This window comes from Choristoneura fumiferana, chromosome 28 (assembly GCF_025370935.1).
Source record: "Choristoneura fumiferana chromosome 28, NRCan_CFum_1, whole genome shotgun sequence".
Classification (NCBI taxonomy): Eukaryota; Metazoa; Arthropoda; class Insecta; order Lepidoptera; family Tortricidae; genus Choristoneura; species Choristoneura fumiferana.
In genome coordinates, this window is record NC_133499.1 from 2,257,323 (window position 1) to 2,280,020 (window position 22,698).

Genomic DNA, 22,698 nt, shown 5'->3' on the forward strand with positions numbered 1-22,698 from the left:
TATTTCCTTTCATGATTGATATTGCAACTATTTTGCCTCCCTTGTTCAGGCGCGGTCTCAGCCTGAAATTTTGGAAGGGTCAATAATATTAAATAATACATTGCGGCTGGGGGCAAATAATTGCTTTTTTATTTTGTAAACTATTAGTAGTGATTTTCAATTTCACATGTACGATTTTGTGGGGGGGGGGGGGTCATGTTCCCTGTGACCCCCCCCCCTTTCGGACCGCGCCTGCCCTTGCTGTTAATATGTTTTTGTGTTTTTATTTTTATCATGAAGATGGATGTTTAATATTGGTGTAGCCACGAGTTATCATGATAATTTAATGGCATTCATGTTGCCATTCAATGATAGAGAAAGCTCAAGTGGCACTATGTCTTATTAATTCATAATGTCATATTTATTACAATGACGAGTATTAAAGTTTCCCATATCGTCACTACTTTTAAAAAGCTCCTACCTTAAATTGATAATTTTTCCGAGTGAACTTTATGCACATTATTTGAAGGGTCGATTTTGTTGATGTATGGATTTGAGATACGAGATTTTTTCAAAGTAGTGATGATATGTGTGGTTCAAGCATAACAAAATAATTATGCTAACTCCCAATAATGGGGAACCACCCCATTTTTCATTCTTCCACATCCACTGTGAGAAGCTACTGTATCCTACTAATATTATAAATGTGAAAGTTTGTGAAGATGTCTGGATGTTTGTGATTCAATCATGTCTAAACCGTTGAACTGATTTAAATGAAATAGTTAGTGACATAGGCTACTTTTATCCCGAAAAATGAGTTCCCGAGGGAACAGCACGCGATAACCGAATTGAAGTGACAAAGTCAGGGGTTTTCCAACTTTTTGTAGGTTAGTAGGTTATTTCATTTGAATATTGGGGTGACACAATATCCACAACGGGTACCACCCATGCTAGCTACGCCACTGTGTGCATACTGTGCATTAACTTTTTATTTAAAGTATCACATTATATTTGTTGTTGTTCATGGGTGTTTGCTTAGTTCCAAGGGACGGATCAAAGAAGTGCTAAATGCAAATAGCTGTGTCAGATGTCCTATCTAAGAGCTAGCAATTGACCTGGTCATTGTGCATGGAACCCAAACCATTAACTCTTCTTCTCAAGTCTCATAAAACATTTTATATGACATTGAAATGAAAATAGTAGATATGCTATTTTTTCATTGTGAGGAAAACACCATGATGGCCTAATGGCCTTGTGACCTATGGCCTCTCAAGCAGATGATTGTGAGTTCAAGCTCACACCTCTGAGTTTTTCAAAATACATATGTACAATCACATTTGATATTTACTTACCATGAGGTTCACAGTCAAGAAAAACATTGTGAGGTAACAGGTAACCTGTACAAACCTGCGAAGCAAAGCCATTTGACGGGGTGTGTGAAGTACCCTAACTGCACTGGGCCCGCATGGTACCGTGGTTTGTGTGGCCAGCAGTTAAACATATACATATAAGCTAGGATGATGATGATGATGAGTATGCTATTTAATTTAAAAACCAAAGACCAGTTGTCAAAAGATAAAGTGGGTACACTGTCATTGCAAATAATCATTCCCCCTCTAAATACTATGGCGACTCCAGACAGGTTAAATAAAAAGTTGTAAAAACAAGGTAGATTAAAACTCGTTACAAAATGGCGGTTGTGTAGCAGCACTTGTTAACCATGCTATCACCAGTAAGTGAAACAATTTATTAAGGATTGAAAATAATATCTGCTGTTGTTATAGTTAGTGTTAATAAGGTTATTGATCTTATTTGTGGTATTTATTTGTGTCTATAATAGAATTTACTTGTAGAAAAGTTGCTGAATACATTATACCTAGTTGTGTACCTATAGAAAGTTTTTCCACTCGTTTTTATGAATTTAGTGCCTTAATTGCTTATTCGAGTCATCCATCTAAGGGTGGATGGATATTTATATCAATTTAGCGTAGCACACGTATCCCGCGCCACATAATACTGCTGATCATGATTTCATGTTCTTTATTTAACACGTGGAAGGATACGCGATTATCCAACACGCCTGATTTTAAGCATCTAAGCTAAGGATGCTATGGAGATACAATAAAATTACGATGCAATTGTGAATCCATTCTAAATTACGAGTATAATTTTGATGCACATGTGCTTAGTGTTATTTACATAGAATCATTGACAAAATGGTGGGTGACATGATTGTGTTTAATTGACAAAAGAAATATAACTGTTCTGTGTCGTGTTCACTTCAACTTTGGTTGTTAAACTTACATCATGTCATTAATTTTACTAATTTTACAGAAATTCTACTTCTTACGCATCTCGTACTTAAGTTTGTGAGTGTGTGTGTATGTCTGTTACTGTTTACATAAGGCTGAACTGATTTGGATGAACTTTCGTATGAAAATAGCTGGACATCTGGAATAACACATGTAGGCTAAATACTTGCGAGCTGCGGGTAAACATTATTATTATTGTAATGGCACACTAGCTGCTGCCCGCGGCTCCGTCCGTAAAGAATTCGTTTATCGCTATCCTGCGGGAACTGTGCAATTTTCCGGGATAAAAATTCAACCTATCTGTATACCGAATTTCATCTAAATCGGTGCAATCGTTTAGACGTGATGATGTGACAAACAAACAGACTTACAAAGTTTCGCATCCCACTAATAATATAATTGCGAAAGTTTGTAAGTCTGATTGTTTATTTGTTTGTTATAATATAAAATTCGACATATTCGACCAACTTCCAGTAGTTGGATTGACTTGAAATTTGGTATACTTATGTAACTTGCGTGACAATACAATAATCTGGTAGTGACATCCTGGTAGTCTGGCCAGGATCGTCTCCACAGGACGAAACTCTTCAATGGTTAATGGCATTGACTGGAAATTTAGTATGCAAATGTAGTTTTGGGTGACAATACAAGTACAGTCAACAAAAAGTACAGTCAGCAAAAAAAGCTTTTATTAAAAATGTTTTTTTTTTTAGAAAAATCTTATAATATTAGTGGGATGCAGATGGCACATTGCTTGAAGTTACTAATGTTGTACAGGACAATGGCGGACGCTACGGAAGGACGCGGTGCCCTCTCAGAACCTGCCGGCCGAGGAGCCGGGCCCCTCCCCCCGCCGGTACAGCACCGCGTGGGCGCCAAGCTCGCCGAGCCTCGTGGACCCGATGGTATGTTCAGTGCCGGATTAAGACTAATTGATGCCCTAACCCAGGGTCTTATTTATTTAGAAAGTACATCCACATCATCTATATTACAATTTGAGCCATATTATAAACTATTTAAAGGTACTTTATTCCGATATATATGACAATTACGGAGCACATGTCATTGACCATAAATGCGAGATGTCCATTGCAATGTTAAAAATTACTTAAAAAAAATAATTAAATAGTCACAGATTAAAATAAAATTTGATAAAAAAATAAGAGTACATTGCATTGCAACACAATTCAATCAAAAATAAAAATAAAATGTCATGCGAGTAAAATAAAACAAAAATAACAAAAAAAAAAGATTATACATATCAAGTAAAGTCTTATTTTAATTGCGTCTAAAGTTATGAAAAAAGAAAGGAGAAAAATTCTTGAGTCCAATTCGGACCGTGCGACGTCAAGCGCGCGCACTCGAAAGTTAACCAATGAGCTTCCATTGCGCGCGCACGACGTACGTAGCACGAACCAATCATGGTTACCCGTTCGCGCCTGTCATGAAACCCCGCCAAAGTAGTGTTCATGAGTTCAGTCCGGTGAATTAAATTTTGATAAGTAAATTAAAATGAAGAGTTCAAATGATGAATTTATATCTGACTTTACGCCGCCTGACGTCCTCCACGAAGCACAAATTGTCAGTGACAAACTCTCGCCGAGTTAATGCTGAAATACGTGAACTATATTATACATACCTAAGTTCATTGAATTTTTCGATTCATTGATGTTTTTGCGAAATATTCAACTTTAAAGTGCAAATTTTCATTAAAATCGAGCGTACCCCCCCTCTAAAATCTAAACCGGTGGGTGCAAAAATTGGCTGGCTAAAAAAAATCAGGATAGTAGTAAGTATATCAAACTTTCAAGGAATACTATAACGGCTAAGTTTACTTGAGAATTATTAGTAGTTTTACTCTTAATTAGCAGCCTAAGGTATAAAATATACCTAAACTTGGAAGATTACGTATAAAAAATGGAACCGCCTAACAAAACCCTTGAAAATATTTTTCTAGGTACGTACTAGCTCGAAGTCGGTGCCTCAGCACGAGTGGGACCATAGTCGTCTACCTCTTTTACATACTATGGGTTTCATTCAATCCCTCCTGCTGGGTAGTGCTGAGTCACCGATTTCGAGCTAGTACGTACCTAGAAAAATATTTTCAAGGGTTTTGTTAGTCGGTTCCATTTTTGTTATTTTTTTTTATTTTTTGGAGTCGGTTTTACTTTTTTGTTTAAAAATTTCTTTATTTCTCACTTTTTAGTGATTCTTAGTCAAAGTACATCTCACAACGATTCTATTAAGCCCAAACACGACTTAGTTGCTTTGTTTTATAACAGAGTTCCGTTGCCTACCTTCTGGCTTCAGCATCATATCAGTTCGAAAGAATCATTAACTTAAAGCTTCTTCTTAGTCGCTTATCTAGGTATATTAATCATGATCGTTTATAGACGAGCGAGCATACTTTGCTTTGATGAGTTCCATTGGTCATCACGGTCTTCTTCATCAGGTCCAGGTTACCAAATGATACTTTCTGAATGTAAATGCTCATCTTAATGCTAAAAATGCCAAAATCGCCATAGGCGTGCCTATAATATTTGAGGTTCGTCCTCGATTTCCCTAGGATCCCATCATCAGATCTTGACTTGGTGACAATGGGACCACCTCAGAAGAATACCCTTTCGATTAAAAAAAGAATTTTGAAAATCGGTCCGCAATTGACTGAGTAATCGGTGAAAATACATACATACATCGGAACATAGAACCTCCTCCTTTTTTGGAGTCTGTTAAAAATATATCCTTAGAAAAATATTACTTAATTGTTTCGTAATGGCTCCGGAACCCTATTTTGGGCGTGTCCGACACGCTCTTGACCGGTTTTTTGTGTTGTATGTAACTGGCATGGCTATAAAGTTTATTCCATACTAATATTATAAATGCGAAAGTAACTCTGTCTGTCTCTGTCTGTCTGTCTGTCTGTTACGCTTTCACGCCAAAACCGCTGAACCGATTTAGATGAAATTTGGTACAGAGATAGAATAGACCATGGGAAAGAACATAGGCTATGTTTTATCGCGAAAAAGAGGCTTTAAGGGGTTGAAATAGGGATGAAAGTTATATGGTGAAGTTCGTCGCTGTCGAAGATAAAACATGAAACTTGGCATTTAGGAACTTAATAAAAATAAGTCGGTATTTGTAAGAGCTTTTTTGAAAATTCGACCTGGGGGGGATAAATAGGGATGAAAGTTCATATGGAAGGTCGTCATTATCGAAGATAAATCGATGAGTCTTTATTAAACTTGCCATTTCGCACGTGATTAAGAGATAAATAGACATTTTTCGCGCGATTTTTTAAATTCTTCCTGTATGGGGGAAATAGGGGATGAAAGTTTATATATAAAGATCGTCATTGTCGAAGATAAATCGATGGTTCTTTGTGAAACTTGGCATTTGGGCACGTGATAAGAGATAATAGATATTTGTTCTCGCGTTTTTAAATTCTTTCTGTGTGAGGTGAAATAGGGGATGAAAGTTTATATGAAGGTCGTCATTGTCGAATATAAATCGATTGTACTTTATGAAACTTTGCATTTGGGCACTTATAAAAAATAAAATAAATATATTGTTCAAGCGTTTTGAAAATTTACCTGCGAGGGGATGAAATAGGGATGAAAACTTATATGGAACGTCGTCATTATCAAAGATAAATCGATGAATCTTTATGTTTAGGTATTCGATAAGAACAAAAAAAACTGGTTAAATTCGACTCAGACTCGCGCATCAAGGGTTCCGTACGTATGAATGAATATCCAGTGTTAGGAAAAAAATTGCTAATAGAGCTACCTTTATACAAAATTCCAAGTTTCTAGGACAGCCGGAAGTACCCTAAACCTTTTTCAGTTAAGGCGATTTGTATGGAAACACTTTTTTAATGACTGTAGCTTTTGATTGCGTTAACTTAGAAGTTCGATTTTTTCACAGCTTCCGGGACTATTGACCTGAGTTTAGGGTTTTAATTTCAACTCGATACATACTCCGCGCGTTTACGGGATATAGGGTCTAAGGGTTCCATTTTTTCCTTTTGAGGTACGGAACCCTAAAAAACATTTGTTCCGGCTCTTTTCACATTTCGACATTTTCATACTTGAAAATATGGGATGAAAGTTCTTAAGGAATTCCAAACAAATTTACTATAAGTATACTTATCGGAAAAATGTGTAGCTATGCTTAGTAAAATGACGTCTTAATTATAATCCACCCTCCTAACTTACAATAAAGGACGTAAGATGTCAAGATTCACTATGAAGAATTAGTCCTTTGTGTTGGCAGGTAGAATACACGTCGTATTGCTAAAATATGGCTACCGCAAAATATTTATATTTGAGTAATCGATGAAAATACATTAAAAAAAACATACATCGGAACATAGAAGCATCCTTTTTGGAGTCTGTTAAAAATATATCCTTAGAAAAGTATTACTTAATTTTTTCGTTATGGCTCCGGAACCCTATTTTGGGCGTGTCCGACACGCTCTTGGCCAAAGTTTTTGTTCCACGTAACTGAAGCATGGCTATAAAGTTTATTATTATTATAAATCCTAAGGCCACGCAGACGAAGTCGTGGGTACAGCTAGTTGCTAATAAGTTGCTTGGGTGCGTTCCAGGTGCAGCAGCAAATGGCGCAAGCCATCTACATGCAGACGATGCTCGCCATGCAGACGGCGGGCGCCTCCGAGCCAACTCCCAGCAGTGGTAAGTCGCTCAACCTTGCTCTATTATGAGATCGGGCCTTACACTCCTACTGCCTGATGAAGAAGACCGTGTGTACCAGTATCAGTACTCTGTTATAAAATAACTAGCGACCCGCCCCGGCTTCGCACGGCCAAAGTAAAAAAAAAAACCGGCCAAGAGCGTGTCGGACACGCCCGAAATAGGGTTCCGTAGCCATTACGAAAAAATTAAGCAATCTTTTTCCAATAAATACGAGTATAAATGCTTGTAATAAATAAGTGTTTGTTAAAAAAATCATTTTTAATAAAAGTTTTTTTTTGTCGAATGTAGTTTTTGTTGACTGTATTTGCATTGTCGTCTAAACTACATAATTATCTGTACCAAATTTCAAGTCGGTGCTATTAACTATTGAGGAATTCCCTCCTGCAGAGACGATCCTGGCTGAACCACCAAGATGTCACTACTAGATTATTGTATTGTCACCAAATTTACATAAGTATGCAAAATTGCAAGTCGATCGGACCACTGGAAGTGGGTCTAATTTAGCTTCCAAGATTTGACCCAAACAAACAATCCATACTATCTGGAAAAGATCGCTCTGAAGCGATAAGACCGCCTATTGCTTACCTTAGAAAATCTCTATGTATATACTTGTGTTTTCTGTACTGCTTACTGTGTTGGTGTGCAATAAAGAGCTATTGTATTGTATCTCATAAACGGCTGAACCGATTTTGATGAAACATGTCTAGGAACCATTGCTAGACAAGGTGATTTCAAATTAAAAAAAATCCGCATTCAAATCGGTCCAACCAATTAAGAGCTACGGTGCCACAGACAGACACACATAGTGGTCAAACGGTTCCCCTTGTTTACGCATATTTTTTATCTCATAATTCTATGTTGCATAATCTGTTTACGCATAACAGTTTACGCAGAATTCTCTTACGCATAACCAATGTAAGCCGAATGGGCTTTACGCATAATTTGTGAATTTCGAATATTGTTTAGGCAGAAAATTACTTAGGCATAAATTATTTACGCAGAAAGTTACTTCCGCATACTTAATGTATCTTTTAACGACTTATTTAACGGCTCTGAGGCAAAGTCGATGGAGCTCCTATTCCGCCTAGTTAAATACTAACCTAACCTAACCTATACTTGAGCAATCACGTTGCTTGGGTTTTCTTTATTGCTGCTTCGGGCTTCGCCCCCCCGTCCCCCCTTTACTGTTTCGCCTATCCAAGTATAAAATATTCATTTTTTTTTCAAAACCGTAGGATTATGTTTGTTTTTTTACATGCGGAGGGCTCCGCCCCCCGAGCGCCCTTGCAGGGGGCTGCGCCCCCCCCCCCCGGCCCCCTTCTGTATGCCCGTGCCTCTTTTACTGGTGGCAGTTCGTTCCATTACAAATACAATTCTAACCTTAATAACCTATTTTTATAGTCATCAATAGTAATTAGGTAATTTATTTTCGGACATAGATTTGGCCAGGATTTCGGCCTATCAAAATTTGGCTAAATTACATATATGCTAAACAAGATTATGCATAATAAAATTTGGCCATGTTTATATTATGCTAAAATAAATTCGGGTAAACCATTATTCGGCTTATACAGAATTATGCCAAACTAAATTTCGGCAAGTTTAAGATCGGCGTAAATAAATTATGCTAATCCTGTTATGCGTAATCAGTTTCGGACATCAAAAACTATGCCAAATAGGTGTCACCCTGGTCAAACTTATAACACCCCTCCTTTTGCGTCGGGTGTTAAAATAAAACTTTGTACAAAAACTTAATTCACGTAGTCATCGTTTATTGAAACAGTGCAATCGTTAGTGTAACTACTGAAACGCAGAATAGATAATAGTACTAACTGAAATCTGCTTGTCAAGTTACTATTATTCGGAAAACTTATTCCAGATCAACCAGTGCAGCCCGAACCAGACCCCAGTCCATCCGGCAGCTCACTCTCTGAAATAGAACTCCTCCTGCGATGCAAACCCGACGAGCAGAGAGAAGAAACCTACCAATGTCAAGAATGCTCCAAATGCTTCAAGGACCCAGACGTCTTGATACTTCACAAACGGCTGCACACCAGAGACAAACCAAACAGTATAGAGAAAGAAAATTATAGTGCCAATATACAAGACAGAGAGGAAACACTCCGGGCCAATCCTATACTAGCTAATTTATTAAAATCTAGTATGAGGTTGGAGCCAGAAGGCAACATGCTAGATGCAAGTGTGTTGACCGTTGAGAATCAAATCATGAATGCCTTAGCTTCTAATATGGAGGCGTATATAAGGACTCTGTCTTCCATGCTCTCCAGTCAAGGGTCCATACATAATGTAGGTGATAGGTTAGATAATGAAGATCATCATAGTGAAGACGGGGAAAATAGGAGCCTAGATAAAAACGCTCCGTGTGAAGATGCTATGGAAGATGATGTGAGTAATAGTTGTAAAGATAATATTTAGATTTAAATCATGGTAAAAGTGTCACGATGTGGGTGTAAAGATCAGGCAGGGCCTGACTGTGATAGTAAAGTAGCTGAATTAAGGTTATACAATGATTGTAATTGATATCGTTTTGTAGATAGTTCAATTTTAGAGATTTTTTAGGTAAAGCAGGAATTATTTCAATTGACTGTTATGATTACCTTTAGCGAATCAAAAACCTGCTTGACATCATTCTTATGCTACATCTTGTGGATCTATTGAATAATTAAATATGCTATGTGTCAAGGTATCTAAGTTATTACAAAGGGCTGTTAAGATATGCTGGTTGTACTCACTACGGTCTACCGGAGAGAACTACCTATACACGATCAAAAACCTGCACAAGTCTACTCCCACGCACTCTATGGTCTACCCACTCAGTTAAACCTAGATCTCTCCAGTTGGCTATACTTAGTGTATCAGCCTTAGCGTACCCACATGTTTCAACGTATCATCTTTGATACCACCCACTTCCAGACTGTTGATTATATTGTATATTTTGTACATACGTAAGAGCTTATAATTCCTTTAATTTAAACCCTTGATTGTGTATTAAGATAAACTCCTTAGTCATAAACAATACTAAGTGTCAGTCAAATATTGATTTTCCTTGTCGGTCACGTGGGCATTGGCTGGTTATTTCCTTTAACTAAAGAGTTAAAGGAAATAACCAGCGCATTAAAAAAAATATTGCCACAGAATAAAAAACACGATTAGACATAAAACAAGTACATAAACATGTGATACTTCTCTCAGCTTCAGCCTGCAACTATACCACAGCGTGAAAACTATTTCTAGAGCCGGGTAAGGTTGTACAGCTACGGCTATTGCTACTATATTTTAACCCCTGACGCAAAAAGAGGGATGTTATAAGTTTGGCCGCTATTTCGCTATCTGTGGCATCGCAGCCAATCGCAGGTCTTAAACGGGTGAATCGATTTGAATGCGGTTTTTTTAGGGTTCTGTAGTCAACCCGTATTTTTATTTCAAAGCAGGTTTTCTAGAGATAGTTCTTAGACATGTCTTATCAAAATCGGTTCAGCCGTTTTTGAGATATTGAACTTTGAAGTTTGTTGATTAGGTTATTAATAGTAACAAAATACACTAAGATATTTGGCCACGTTGTCACAGTCACAGTAAAAGGCAGGAGTTCGAAGACGAGCCGAAACATCATGCTTCCAGCACAGAATAAGTAATAGTACAAGTACTTCCAGGCTTTTACAGGGTCCACATTTTAACTGGGATAAGGTTTAACCAGATGACCACTGTTACAAGCATGGCGATAGAATTGAGCCTCAGTGAGGTATTCGCTGGGCGGCAATCACTAGATCTTATTGATACATATATTGATTGACGTACTGCGTTTTATGGTATGCCCCCTTCGCCCAGTTCTAATACGCTATATCAGTAGGTACTATGAAACAAGTACTGGTTTCAGACCAAAGTGTGGTTCGGTAATAGATCCGCACCGTGGTGAGTATTCCGGTGACACTTCTACCGATCAGGGGGTCTCTGGTTTTGCCAGTTCTGTTTGCGATCGCGTTCAAAAACGTAATTAGGGTTGTGGGCGCAATTGATGCACGCTGCTGGATCTAGTGCTGTTACGGATGTGGCAACGGAATGGGAGCCCCGGTGAGGGGATTCGGTGGGACGGGAATAGTCCCGCTTGTTCGTCCGTGAATCCCGACCAATTTGTTGTTGGCCCTGGGGTATTAGGCTAAGAGGGCTCATCGGAGAGGTCCATAATGATTATAATTTCGTCACTAATTGACCATAGTCTTGTAATGACATGCTATCCCATCGTGACTGGACTGGTTTCATTGAAAAATAGTCAGATGCATTGTTATCTAAGAAGTGACTCGTATGGAAATTCTAATCATTCATTCATGTTATTTTATACATTTAATGTTCTCCTTAGGTTTATCTTAGTGCGTTTGCTTTTTCTTTCGTAGCCTTAGTGTTTGTTCACATTTCTTATGCTTGTTTTTATTATGCTTTATTTTGTCTCGTTAGTGGTTTCATGTTGCTTGTAAATAAACAAAAAAAATATACTTAAGGATGTTTAATCATCAATCCTCGGATTTATCCGGCTTAGTAGCAGAGCGCCAAGCATAATCGGACCTCCCCGGAAGAGGCACAGGACGCGGTACGGTACGCAGGCGGGTCGAGCCGCCAGCTCTGGACCAGAAGAGGGGTCGGGGACGTTCCGAGTTGCCTGCGACCTAGACAAGACGGCCCTCATCGACGTGGTCCAGCAGGCGGGACGACGACACATTTCGGTTATGGCTAATGCGTGGACAAGCTAAACATGACGGGCAAAACGACCATGGCCCATGCTGCTTACGGGCAAGATACTTCACACCTGGCTGCCTCCCCATGAGATTACTTACAGCAGCCCATAGGGACCGGACCCACGTATACCTCGACCCCTAAAAATGCCAGAGGGCGCGCCGTAACCTGTCCAACGAGGGAAGATATTAAAACGTTGGACCAGAAGAAGAAGGTGCTGCAGGACAGCAGGCGGTCAAATCGTCGCGTCGGAAAGCCGCATTAGGGTCACGCAGGTTTGGAGGGTGGGCAACTCCGGCGTTCTCGTGAATACGGTCTTGGAGGAGTCCGGGTTTCGGGAAGAGTGCAAGTTTGGCGTCCAGAAGGTGTTCGCCCCGAAATTTCTGGTAGTCATGGAATTCTCAGGGGCCGCTAGGGGCAAACTGGTGGGCCTAGGAAAGGTGTACGTTGGGTGAGACGAAGTGGACGTGTGCGACCACATGTGCCATCCATACGGACACCCCGAAAAGTACTGTAGGGCGACCTGCGGCAAGTGTTGAGATACCGGACACCGGGCGCCAGAATGATAGGCGACGACAGTGCTGTGCCACCTGCAGGCGCTTTAAGCGAAGCGAAGCACATTTAACTGCGCTGCCCGGCATCATACCGCTCGCCAGGCGGCAAGCTTGACCCTTTATCGATAGCAGTCGCTACGGCCGCCACCACATCATTGTTCAGGCAGTGCGCAACCAGGACTCCATGTTGTCGAGCCGATGATATGACTGCATCGAGTGACCCCGAGTCCACTGCGTCAACCTGGTGGACGACGCTGACTGGCTTTTATCCCTGTACCGGATTGAATACAAGTTCGGCGTCTGGCTCATCAGCAACAGGCAGCGATCCAAGTGAACAATCTGGCGCGACCTCCGTTGCCATGACAACGCTTTCATCCGAACGCAGGGCAGCACCAGAATGTGCCCCTCCTCAGAGACGTACAGAAGCAGTAACTCCTTTCACAAACGAGTTCCCACAGCTGCCTTGCTGTAAAACAAGGCGTGCGTCAGTACGCGCCAAGATTGTCTCCTCATCACGCTACCTGTGCTTCGCCACCCCAGAGACGACAGCGTCATTGGCTTCGAGTGGGTGGGCACGGCGCTTATGCTCGCCCAACCCAATTGCGTTTCGAAAACGCAATCGCAAACCCTATAGGCAAAACCAGAGACCCCCTGTTCATCAGGTGTGTCACCGGAACGCTCACCACGGTTCGGATCAATTGCCGTACCAGACTACGGCTGGCGATATGGCCGGTTTCTCGTATTTTTTGGAATCGCTTTAGTAATGAAAATCCGTAGCAGAGGGGACTGCTAACCCTTCTCACACGCCAGAATCGCTAGGGCCTCACCGATGTGCCGCCTATGCTTGTCACCACCCTTGGATGGCAACTATCGGCTGTTTCAAGGATTGCTCCCCATTGACCCATGCTCATACTTCCGCCTGTGACCAGCGGTGCGCACTTTAAGTTGCCCTGGAGCAGTATGAGCGTTCGCCACCCTGAGCCAGACGGACTTAGCCGATACTAGGCTGTGGTCGACGTCCCATACAGAAAATACTGACATGTGACGTAAAATGCCCGTTGGTGTGCCGTTATTATACAGCAGGCCTTAATCGCCGATTTTTTTTTTCTTTATTATGCTGCGTGAAGGCTTCGTTCTCAGCCCTTTGGTCGCTTCCAGAATACGCCGAAACGTATCCGGAAGGCCGTTTAAGATTTCAAGGTTCCCGTAGCCACGTTGCTGTAAGACAAGGCATGCTACCTCGTCACGCCATCTGCGCTTCTCCACTCCAGGGACGCTATCGTCATTGGCTTCCATTGGGTGGGCCTTCGCCCGGGATTTTCATTGCTCGACCAGTAAATATAAATATTAACCAGCCAGATCTCCCACTGGAGTCTGGTGCGGCAATGGATCCGAATCGTGGTGGGAGTTCCGGTGAGACACCTGATGAACAGGAAGTCACTGGTTTTGCCTGTCCGATTTGTGACCGCACTTTTCAAAGCGCAACTGGGTTGGGGGTCCATAAGCGCCGGGTCCACCCAATGGAAGCCAATGACGCTATCGTCCCTCGTCACCATGCTCATACTTCCGCCTGTGACCAGCGGTGCACACTCCATGTTACCCCGCCGCAGTGGGAGACTGCTTCACCTACGTTCCCCGCACCGAGCTAGACAGTGGTAGATGTCCCCGATCGAAAATTCTGACGTTTGACGTAGTGTTAGTGTACAGCAGGCCTTAATCGCCTGCTGTATTAAGATTTCGTTCTCAGCCCTAACGTATCCGGAAGGGCGTACAAGATTTCAATGTTTTCGCAGCCACCTTGCTGTAAGACGAGACATGCTTCAGTACGCGCCAACATCACTACCTTTTCGTCACGCCAGCTGCACTTCACCACTCCTGGGACGACAGCGTCATTGGCTTCGATCGGATGGGAAAGGCGCGTATGCACCCCATTGGGTAATTGCGTTTTGAAAAACGCGATCGCAAACCGAATAGGCAAAACCAGAGGACCCCTTGTTCATCAGGTGTGTCACCGGAATGCTAACCAGGGATCCGATTTATATATTGTCCCCTCGGGTACTACTTATTGAACGTCAGCTACCGTTTTACTCAAGGCCCACTCTGACTTTGTAAACATTTTTCCGAGTTTTTGACATGACAATTACTGACAAGTCTGGACGGTAAATGCTTCTTACTATATTGTATTCTAAAATCGCTGATTCCTGCACTTTAATACTACCGAAATTAACATCAACTAGATGTAAATCGCTCCAACTTGTCACTCTGGAGTGTGCCACATATGCTTGCCCACATGTAAATACTGCAGAACCGATATTCATCCACTATTTAGACTTAAGACCTGGCTTTTCTGTATGGTAATAGCATAAGCTATACATGTGGGATCGTTTGAAGGAAAACAAACTTTTAAACGAGAAGTAAAAAAGTTTATTAAAAAAATTAAATGGAATACGTTAAAATGACAAAGAACAGAAAACACAACTAGTACGTAGGCTCACCCGATCGTAACTCAACTCTCTTTCACTCATTCGCTCATCTCGTTCATTCCACAGAAATCATCGGTCATACCGTCCGCTCTTGTCCATCAAATCATTTGTCCGCAAATCCACCCTCATTCCCACATTCGGCCATCCTACACACATGACTGTCCCCAGGCATCCTCTTAACAAAACATCTTATACATCTAAACATCTTAACCTAGGTACACCTTAATCCTAGAACATGTGTGCTATAAGCCATCATTTTGTTGGTTTCTAAGTCTTGGATGCCGTCGACTATGTATTGTATCGCCACATAGTCCGGCATTTTTCCCCTTTTACCCAACTCGCGCATCGTAAGAAGGTAATCCAGGCAACTTTCGTCTTTCTTCTTTTTGCGCGCCGCCATCAGTTCATGTACCGCCTTTATGTCGATCGTGTCGGGGAAATCTCTGCTTAGCGCGTGTTTAAGCTCGTCCCACGACTTAAACGGCCGCTCTGCTCGTAACCAAAGTGCCGCGGTACCGGTCATACTTCGCCTAGCAACAATGAGCCGTTGCAATGGCGTCCACCCGAAAATCACCGCATTTTCGTCAATGTCTTCAATGAATTTGGTCACGCTGTAGGTCTTGTCTTGAGCGCTAAACATTCGTATCAGATCGTCGATGTACTGCAGGCTGCCACACTCTCTAACATCATACGTCGGCATCACCGGTGGTGTCGGTGACGTGGGTGCGGGCGATTTAGGTGCCTTTGCAGTCGTCATTCGGATCCGTAGTGCCGGTACCCCATCCATACCGCCACTGGGAGCCTCGCCAGCTGCCTCGTCATAAACCTTATCTGTTTGCATCTTTCTGATGTGCCGTTTATTGCCGCTCGAAAGAAACCGTCTTGTTCCAAAAGCCAGCAAAAAACTCGTCGTCGCTGTTATTTCGGCCGCCCGTCGTAATTAGCAACCGCCGTAACAGAAAATGTAACCGCCTCGTTACACGTAGCACAACGTTCGTCGTCGTATTCGCAGTAATTTTTTTCCTTCTGATCCCGGACGAGCCCCCAAAAATGTGGGATCGTTTGAAGGAAAACAAACTTTTAAACGAGAAGTAAAAAAGTTTATTAAAAAAATTAAATGGAATACGTTAAAATGACAAAGAACAGAAAACACAACTAGCACGTAGGCTCACCCGATCGTAACTCAACTCTCTTTCACTCATTCGCTCATCTCTTTCATTCCACAAATCATCGGTCATACCGTCCGCTCTTGTCCATCAAATCATTTGTCCGCAAATCCACCCTCATTCCCACATACATATGGGAAACTGTTCGCGATTGAGATAAGCTCTATTGATAATTTCAAATTTAGTTTTGACTGGACCAAGGTCATAAACATGCTCGATACTAAATTTAATTTGTTTTATACACAAACGTAATATTAGTATACAAATGAAACGAATATAACAATTATATACATAAAAAAATGTGGAAACCTTGTATTTCGTCTACCAGAGGCAGCGTGTCTAGCATGCTTGCGGCATTTCGTCGCTGCATTGATAGCTATGCACAGCCTCCAGGCGAAAAAAAAATTTTTTTTTTTAATACAAAACTAGAAGAAAAACGAAGTTGGTATGGCACCGTCCCTTTCACTCGCGTATTAAATGAGATAAGCGTCAGCGGGACGGCAACATACGAAGTTCGGGTTTTGCATTTCGTAGTTGGGGCTAGCAGGGCTACTACGAAGTTCGAAAGTCGAGGTTCGTGACGTTCCGTCCTTCTGACGCTACTATTTAATGCGGGAGTGAGAGGGGCGTTGCAGTGCGAACTTTGATTTTCGCACAACGTCATTGTTCATGTTTTTCGTATTCAAGTGGTATTCAACCGACTTTCGTTACTTTACTCGTATTGTCATGTGATCAGTGCGTTTTCTCGTGTTATTGTTGCTGTTGACGTTATTTGTTAAATTTGTTGAGATAAGACTTTTAATTTGTTAATTTGGTTTGGTTTTTGTTGAGTTTGTTTGATTAAACATGGACTCTGAGCAGCCAAGTAGGTACTTCGTCGCATAGACGACACAGCGAAGAAATACTTTCGCCTCGGAAAAAACGGAAACGTCAACCTCTTAGCAAAGCCGAGAAGTGTATGGTTGTAAATACGTACAAATATGTATACACAGAGGCCAAAGAATGAAATTGAAACTTAAACATCAACATCTATAAAAAGTCGAAATATCTCGAAAACGGTCGCATTTTTATAAGACCTATGTTACCTTTTCTAGAATGTCCTAAGTGCCCTACATTGTAGTACATCACGGATCCGTTCATATCTTAATATTTTACGACATACATACATAGGTACCTACTAATTTTCGGTGATAAGCGGTTGCGGCACATGACTATTTATGAAACGCAAAAAACAGGTAACACATGAAACGTCATTTTAGTATCTCGAATTATGGGACAGACCATACTTAAATACATATTAAACACCCAAGACCCGAGAACAAACATGCGTATTATTCATACAAATATCTGCCCCGGCCGGGCATCAAACCCGGGACCTTAAGCTTCATAGTCAGGTTCTCTTCATACTTTTCATTCATATTATGCATTCACGACACGACTATATTTATTCGTAGATTCACGACCTCTTTTCGAAAGGTATCTGGGGCAATCTATTCTATCTACGTCTGTTAATTTTTTTTTCTGCATATGGGAGAGATTGAAGCATTGGTGACAGAGCTAGCTAGCAGCACCGCATGCGAGTGCGACACTGTGTGTTTCGAACGCCTAGGCGAAGTTTAGCATCGCCACGCCACATTACGCCCTTTCAACCTCTTACTGTTAACCTCCAACACCGCGTCTATTTTTATTCGTCGAAAATAGGTATATACACTGCAGTTGTAGTTACAATGTTGAAATAATGTTCAGCTACATCGTACCCGTTCGGGCATACGAATTATATGAGTCTTAAATACTAAAGAAAAAAAAAATCCTAGGCAAAACAAATTTACAACATTTTAAAAAATATTGCTACAAATAAATTAAATTAAATTCAAAATAACAATTATTATAGAGTTCATGTGTGCAATCTATGTCAAATTAATTCACTTTTATGTGGTTTACAAATAATAAAACAAGCAACAAAGAAAAACAGACAAATAATAATAATCAAGTTGTAAATTAATTAAAAATAAATAAAAACAGAATTCATATGTCAAGATCATTAAAGTACTTCTTAACACTGTAATAACATTTATTTAACAACAATTTTGATAATAACTTCTTAAAATTATTTAGATTTGTGTTTTTAAACGCATTAGGTAGCTTATTATATAATTTTGGAGCCATTATAGTGACACTGTGCTTCATTAGTGCCGTATTACATCTGGTTACACTCACCATTTGGTTTCTAGGACGCAGGTTAAAATTGCGATTTGCTTCCAATGTTGGGAATAGAGTAGGGTTACTCTTGACAAAGGTGCAGCACTCATAGACATAAAGTGAGGGCAGCGTCAGCAGTTTCAGAGATTTAAAATACGGTCTGCAGCTTTCTGTAGGTTTAAGTCTGCAAATTGCCCTAATACAGCGCTTTTGAGCCCTGAACAATTGTCGTCCCTCCTGTGCTGACTGCTGGGTTCATATCAATATGAGGACGACATGAGGGTATACGAAATACACATTTATCATGGCAGTGGAAAGATGAGTCAACCAAAGTTATTCCACTCTTATCGCAATTATGTGTATACTATAAACATGAGGTCTTGCCTCTCGCCTGTGGCTATGCCACTTACTTATCTGCTTCGGTTTTACCTGGTGCCTTTCCATCTCTAATAATTCTGCATGGTTACCACCTTATGTACACTGTAGAGGCAACTCATGATTGACATTTGGTTGCGGTATACCGCCTTCCAATGGCTATGCACATCAATTACCTAGTTGGGCATCGGTCGACTTGCTCCGGTCTAGACAGGGTGTGAGTATGACCCTGGTGACTCTATCATATTGTATTCATTCGTCACTTAGCCGGACGAGGGGGCTTTGCCCCCCCGGAGGCCTCCACCATCCCCTAATAGCCTCGCCACGGTTGCTCCAACTACAGTCGACCGTGCCTGTGTGTTTCCGGACCACACTTCGAATATATGGGAGCTCCAGGCTTCCCTGTCCAATGTCCTTGACTACCAAATGTGCCGTGCACTGCAAGATTGGACTACACGTATCAGAAAGATCATTACCACGCTTTACTGGTTTCCTCATCTTTCCACGTATCATGCACATATAGGTCGACATAGATATGCGATAGCAAAGTTAACACTCACCCGGGGTGTTCCAATGGGGTACAGGCCTCCTAGAAGCTCGTAGCTCCTCACTTATTCTTAACAGCTATCCTTCTTTACTGCCTCGCTGTCAATACTTGCCTCGCTATTTTTCCCGCCATCTCTCTATCATAGTACCAACATACATAAGTTAGTCAAAGACTAGGGTGGTATTACCACACTACAAATATAGATTGACAGTACTGATGTTGATACATACCGGTTGTTACATGGCGAATCGCGCTCAGCGCGACACTCCCGAAGGCAGAAAGAGTTTCAGTGCAGTAGTGTGAGCAGGTGACGCGTCCACTCCAGGATTTTCTCTCTGGCTCGAATAGCGGCGTCTCTCCTGGCCCTGGTCCCTGACAGCACATTGTCAGGGTCGGTAGCGTCTTCTGAATTTGAAGTCTCGGTATTCCCTGTACATTCTTGGCTTGGCATTACTTCATTTGGGGTTTCTACCTCATGGCCATGTCCTTCTGGTACTGGATCATTTTGTACCGGAAATTTACACTTTTGTGGACTTCCAGATCCAAGTACTTTATGAATCCATATTTAAGCAGGTCCTGATTGTTCTCTGTTGTGAAATAGTTTCATCTTAATTTTTAGAGATGACCCAGACCGAGTCAATATAGAGTCTGACATTTACATTAAATCATTTTCGTAGTCTGCTGATGTCTATTCTTCTAAAATAGTACAATCATCACAAAGGTTTCATTGGATGTGACTAATTTAACAATATCTTACTGTATATCAAAATAATGAGCCCCAGTACACTTCCTTGTGGGACTCCGTATTTTACTGCCTTCCATTCCGATACATACTTTTTTTCTTCTCTAGAAGCAACACATACCTGCTTAATTTCGGTACATTGTTGTCTATACTTAGGTAGGATTTTATGAGGCTAAAATTGCCTCAAATACCATAATTCTCTTTTATCCATTAGAATATCATGATCCACACTATCGAATGCCTTCTCATATCCATAAATATGGCACATGAACTTCTAATATCAGAGTTGTGATAGCTCTGATTACTAGATCATAAATGGCCATGTTTATTGTATTCTTTCCGAAATCCTTTTTTGTTCGATTAATATTTATGTTTGTCTAAGTAGCAATAGATAATTTTATAAAATTTTTTTCAAACAATTTCGCAAAAACTGACAGCACAGTAATCGGTCGGTGACTTCTATATTTCCTTGCAGCCCCTTTTGAAGAGGGGCTTAACAAGTCCGAGTTTAAGATTATTTGGGAATATACCTGTAGCAAAGCTTAAATTAATATATGACAGGGCAGTGCAATTCACAACCAACATACTTTACTACAAAAGTACTTATGTCATCAAACCGACACTTTTAGTATTCTTTAAGGATTGAATCGTTTTCATAACATCATTAGGTGAGGTTGGTGTTAAAATATAGTGTGGGAATTGCATTTTATTCGAGAGTCTAATATAAGTGTTCTCCATCGTACCATCGGCACAAATGAAGCCACGCTGCCGCATATCGGGTGGTCAGCAAGTCAACAACGTTTAGCCAGAAGAGCATGCGTGTGCCTTAGTGGTTTCGACGCGATCGAAATTGCCCTATACAGACGGACGGACAGCAGTCTTAGTAATACGGTCTTTGAGAGTTCCGGTTAGCTGTCAGCGGTGCACTCGGAGACCCTATTTATTATTATTAATTGACAGTGTGAATCTAGCAAATCCATTCATGCGCGTCACTAATTAACGGTGAGAATATTTTTAATCCATTCATGCACGTCATTAATATGCAGTGACGATCTAATTATCGATTTCCGAGTGTCAATAATTAGCGGTTGAATCTAGAGGATCCTTGCACGCGCGCTAATAATATCAGTAAGAATCTAGCGAACCAATCACGCGTTATAATTAGCAGTAAGAATCTAGCTAATCTATACACGCGCGTCACTATTTAGCACTGAGAATCTAGCGAATTCATACATGCTCGTCATTAATTAGCAGTGAGAGTCTCGCTAATCTATACTCGCGCGTCGCTATTTAGCACTGAGAATCTAGCGAATCCATTCATGCGCGTAACTATTAGCAGTGAGAATCTAGCTAATCTATACACGCGCGTCACTATTTAGCACTGAGAACCTAGCGAATCCATTCATGCGGTGACTAATTAGCAGTGAGAATCTTGCGAATACATTCATGCGCGTCATTAATTAGCAGTGAAGTCTCGCTAATCTATACACGCCCGTCACTATTAGCACGGTGAATCTAGCGATCCATTCACGCGCGTCACATATTAGCAGTGAGAATCTAGCTAATCTTACACGCGCGTCATTATTTAGCACTGTGAATCTAGCTAATCCATTCACGCGCATCACTAATTAGCAGCGAGAATCTAGCTTTGATCACCTTGGTCCAGGCCCTCCCCAACAGAAAGGACTGAGATATGTTTCAGGTAGTACCTATCTGCCGGCCACTTCGATTCATCTTCTCTTAGGAATGTGGGACCGTTGAACCAAAGTTCCTTTGACTGATTCCATCTGTCAGGCCTCGTTGCAACATCAGCTGGATTCATCTTCGTGTTAATATAATGTAACTCCGCTTGCATCTGGTTTTTTCTAATTTCCTCTACTCTGTTGGATACAAACGGTGGTAGTAGTTTGTTTGAACGCATCCATCCATGCACGACCAAACTGTCTGTCCACAAGATTTCTTGGCTTATTGGTAGAGACAGGTTCTCCCTTATATATTTTAGAAGTCTACTAGCTATGAGTAAACCCATGAGTTCTAACTTCGGGATGTGAAGTTCTTTCGAGTCTTCATTTTTCGCTATACGTGACTTTCCCATTAAAAAATGAACTGATGTTCCTTGTTCATTCCTTGATGTCAGATATATGACAGCTGCATATGCTGTTTTTGAAGCATCAGAAAAACAATTTAGCTGGTATGTAGTTTTAGACTCAGGAACATCATTCGTTACACATCTGGGTAGTTCCAAGTGTACAGCCGTCCTTATTGTTTCCAATATTTCTTGCATGGACTGTATCACATCTTCTGGTAAGATTGTGTCCCATTTATGTTTCTGTTCACAGATGTTCCTGAACAAGGTCTTCAATGGTAGGGTTAGTGGACAAATGAAGCCACATGGGTCATATATCCGGGCTAAGGTACGAAGGACCTTCCTCTTCGTGTTTGCAGGTGCATCCTTGTCAAAGTGATGATTAGTTATTTTCAATTTTAATGAATCTCTCTCCACATTCCACGATAAGCCGAGAATTTTCACTGTATCTTCCCGTTTTGCTTGGTGCTCTGTGGGTACAAGATTAAGAAATTCTTTACTATTTGAGTTCCAATCTCTTATATTCATGGATATTTGTTCAAAGGTCTCCCGTGTCTTCTTATATACCTCTTGTGCTTCTTGGACAGAGTTCGCTCCGGTTACTAAATTATCTACATAGCAATTATTGGCTATGTCCTTTAGTAGATCTACATTTGTCTGTGACATATGGTATCTAATGGTCGCCGTCAATAGGAATGGACTAGATATTATTCCAAACGGGACACGGCAAAATCGGAGATAAAGTAAATTTTCTTTTGTCAGGTCCTTTGTTGTGTCTCTCACCCACAGGAATC

At 41.0% G+C, this 22,698-nt stretch overlaps 1 protein-coding gene across 2 annotated transcripts in view; it reads left to right on the forward strand.

The window, feature by feature from the left end:
- LOC141443661 (uncharacterized) overlaps nt 1–22,698 on the forward strand; it is a 28,055-nt gene that overhangs the window by 811 nt on the left and 4,546 nt on the right. Inside the window, exons 2-5 of one of the 2 annotated variants that reach the window (XM_074108996.1) lie at nt 3,069–3,196; nt 6,898–6,985; nt 8,886–9,412; nt 14,100–14,938. In XM_074108996.1, coding sequence (XP_073965097.1) covers nt 3,069–3,196; nt 6,898–6,985; nt 8,886–9,412; nt 14,100–14,375 — 1,019 coding nt within the window. In that variant the 3' untranslated portion in view covers nt 14,376–14,938. Of the gene's footprint in view, nt 1–3,068; nt 3,197–6,897; nt 6,986–8,885; nt 9,413–14,099; nt 14,939–22,698 lie in introns of those variants that run through there. The other variant, XM_074108997.1, reaches the window with a different exon arrangement.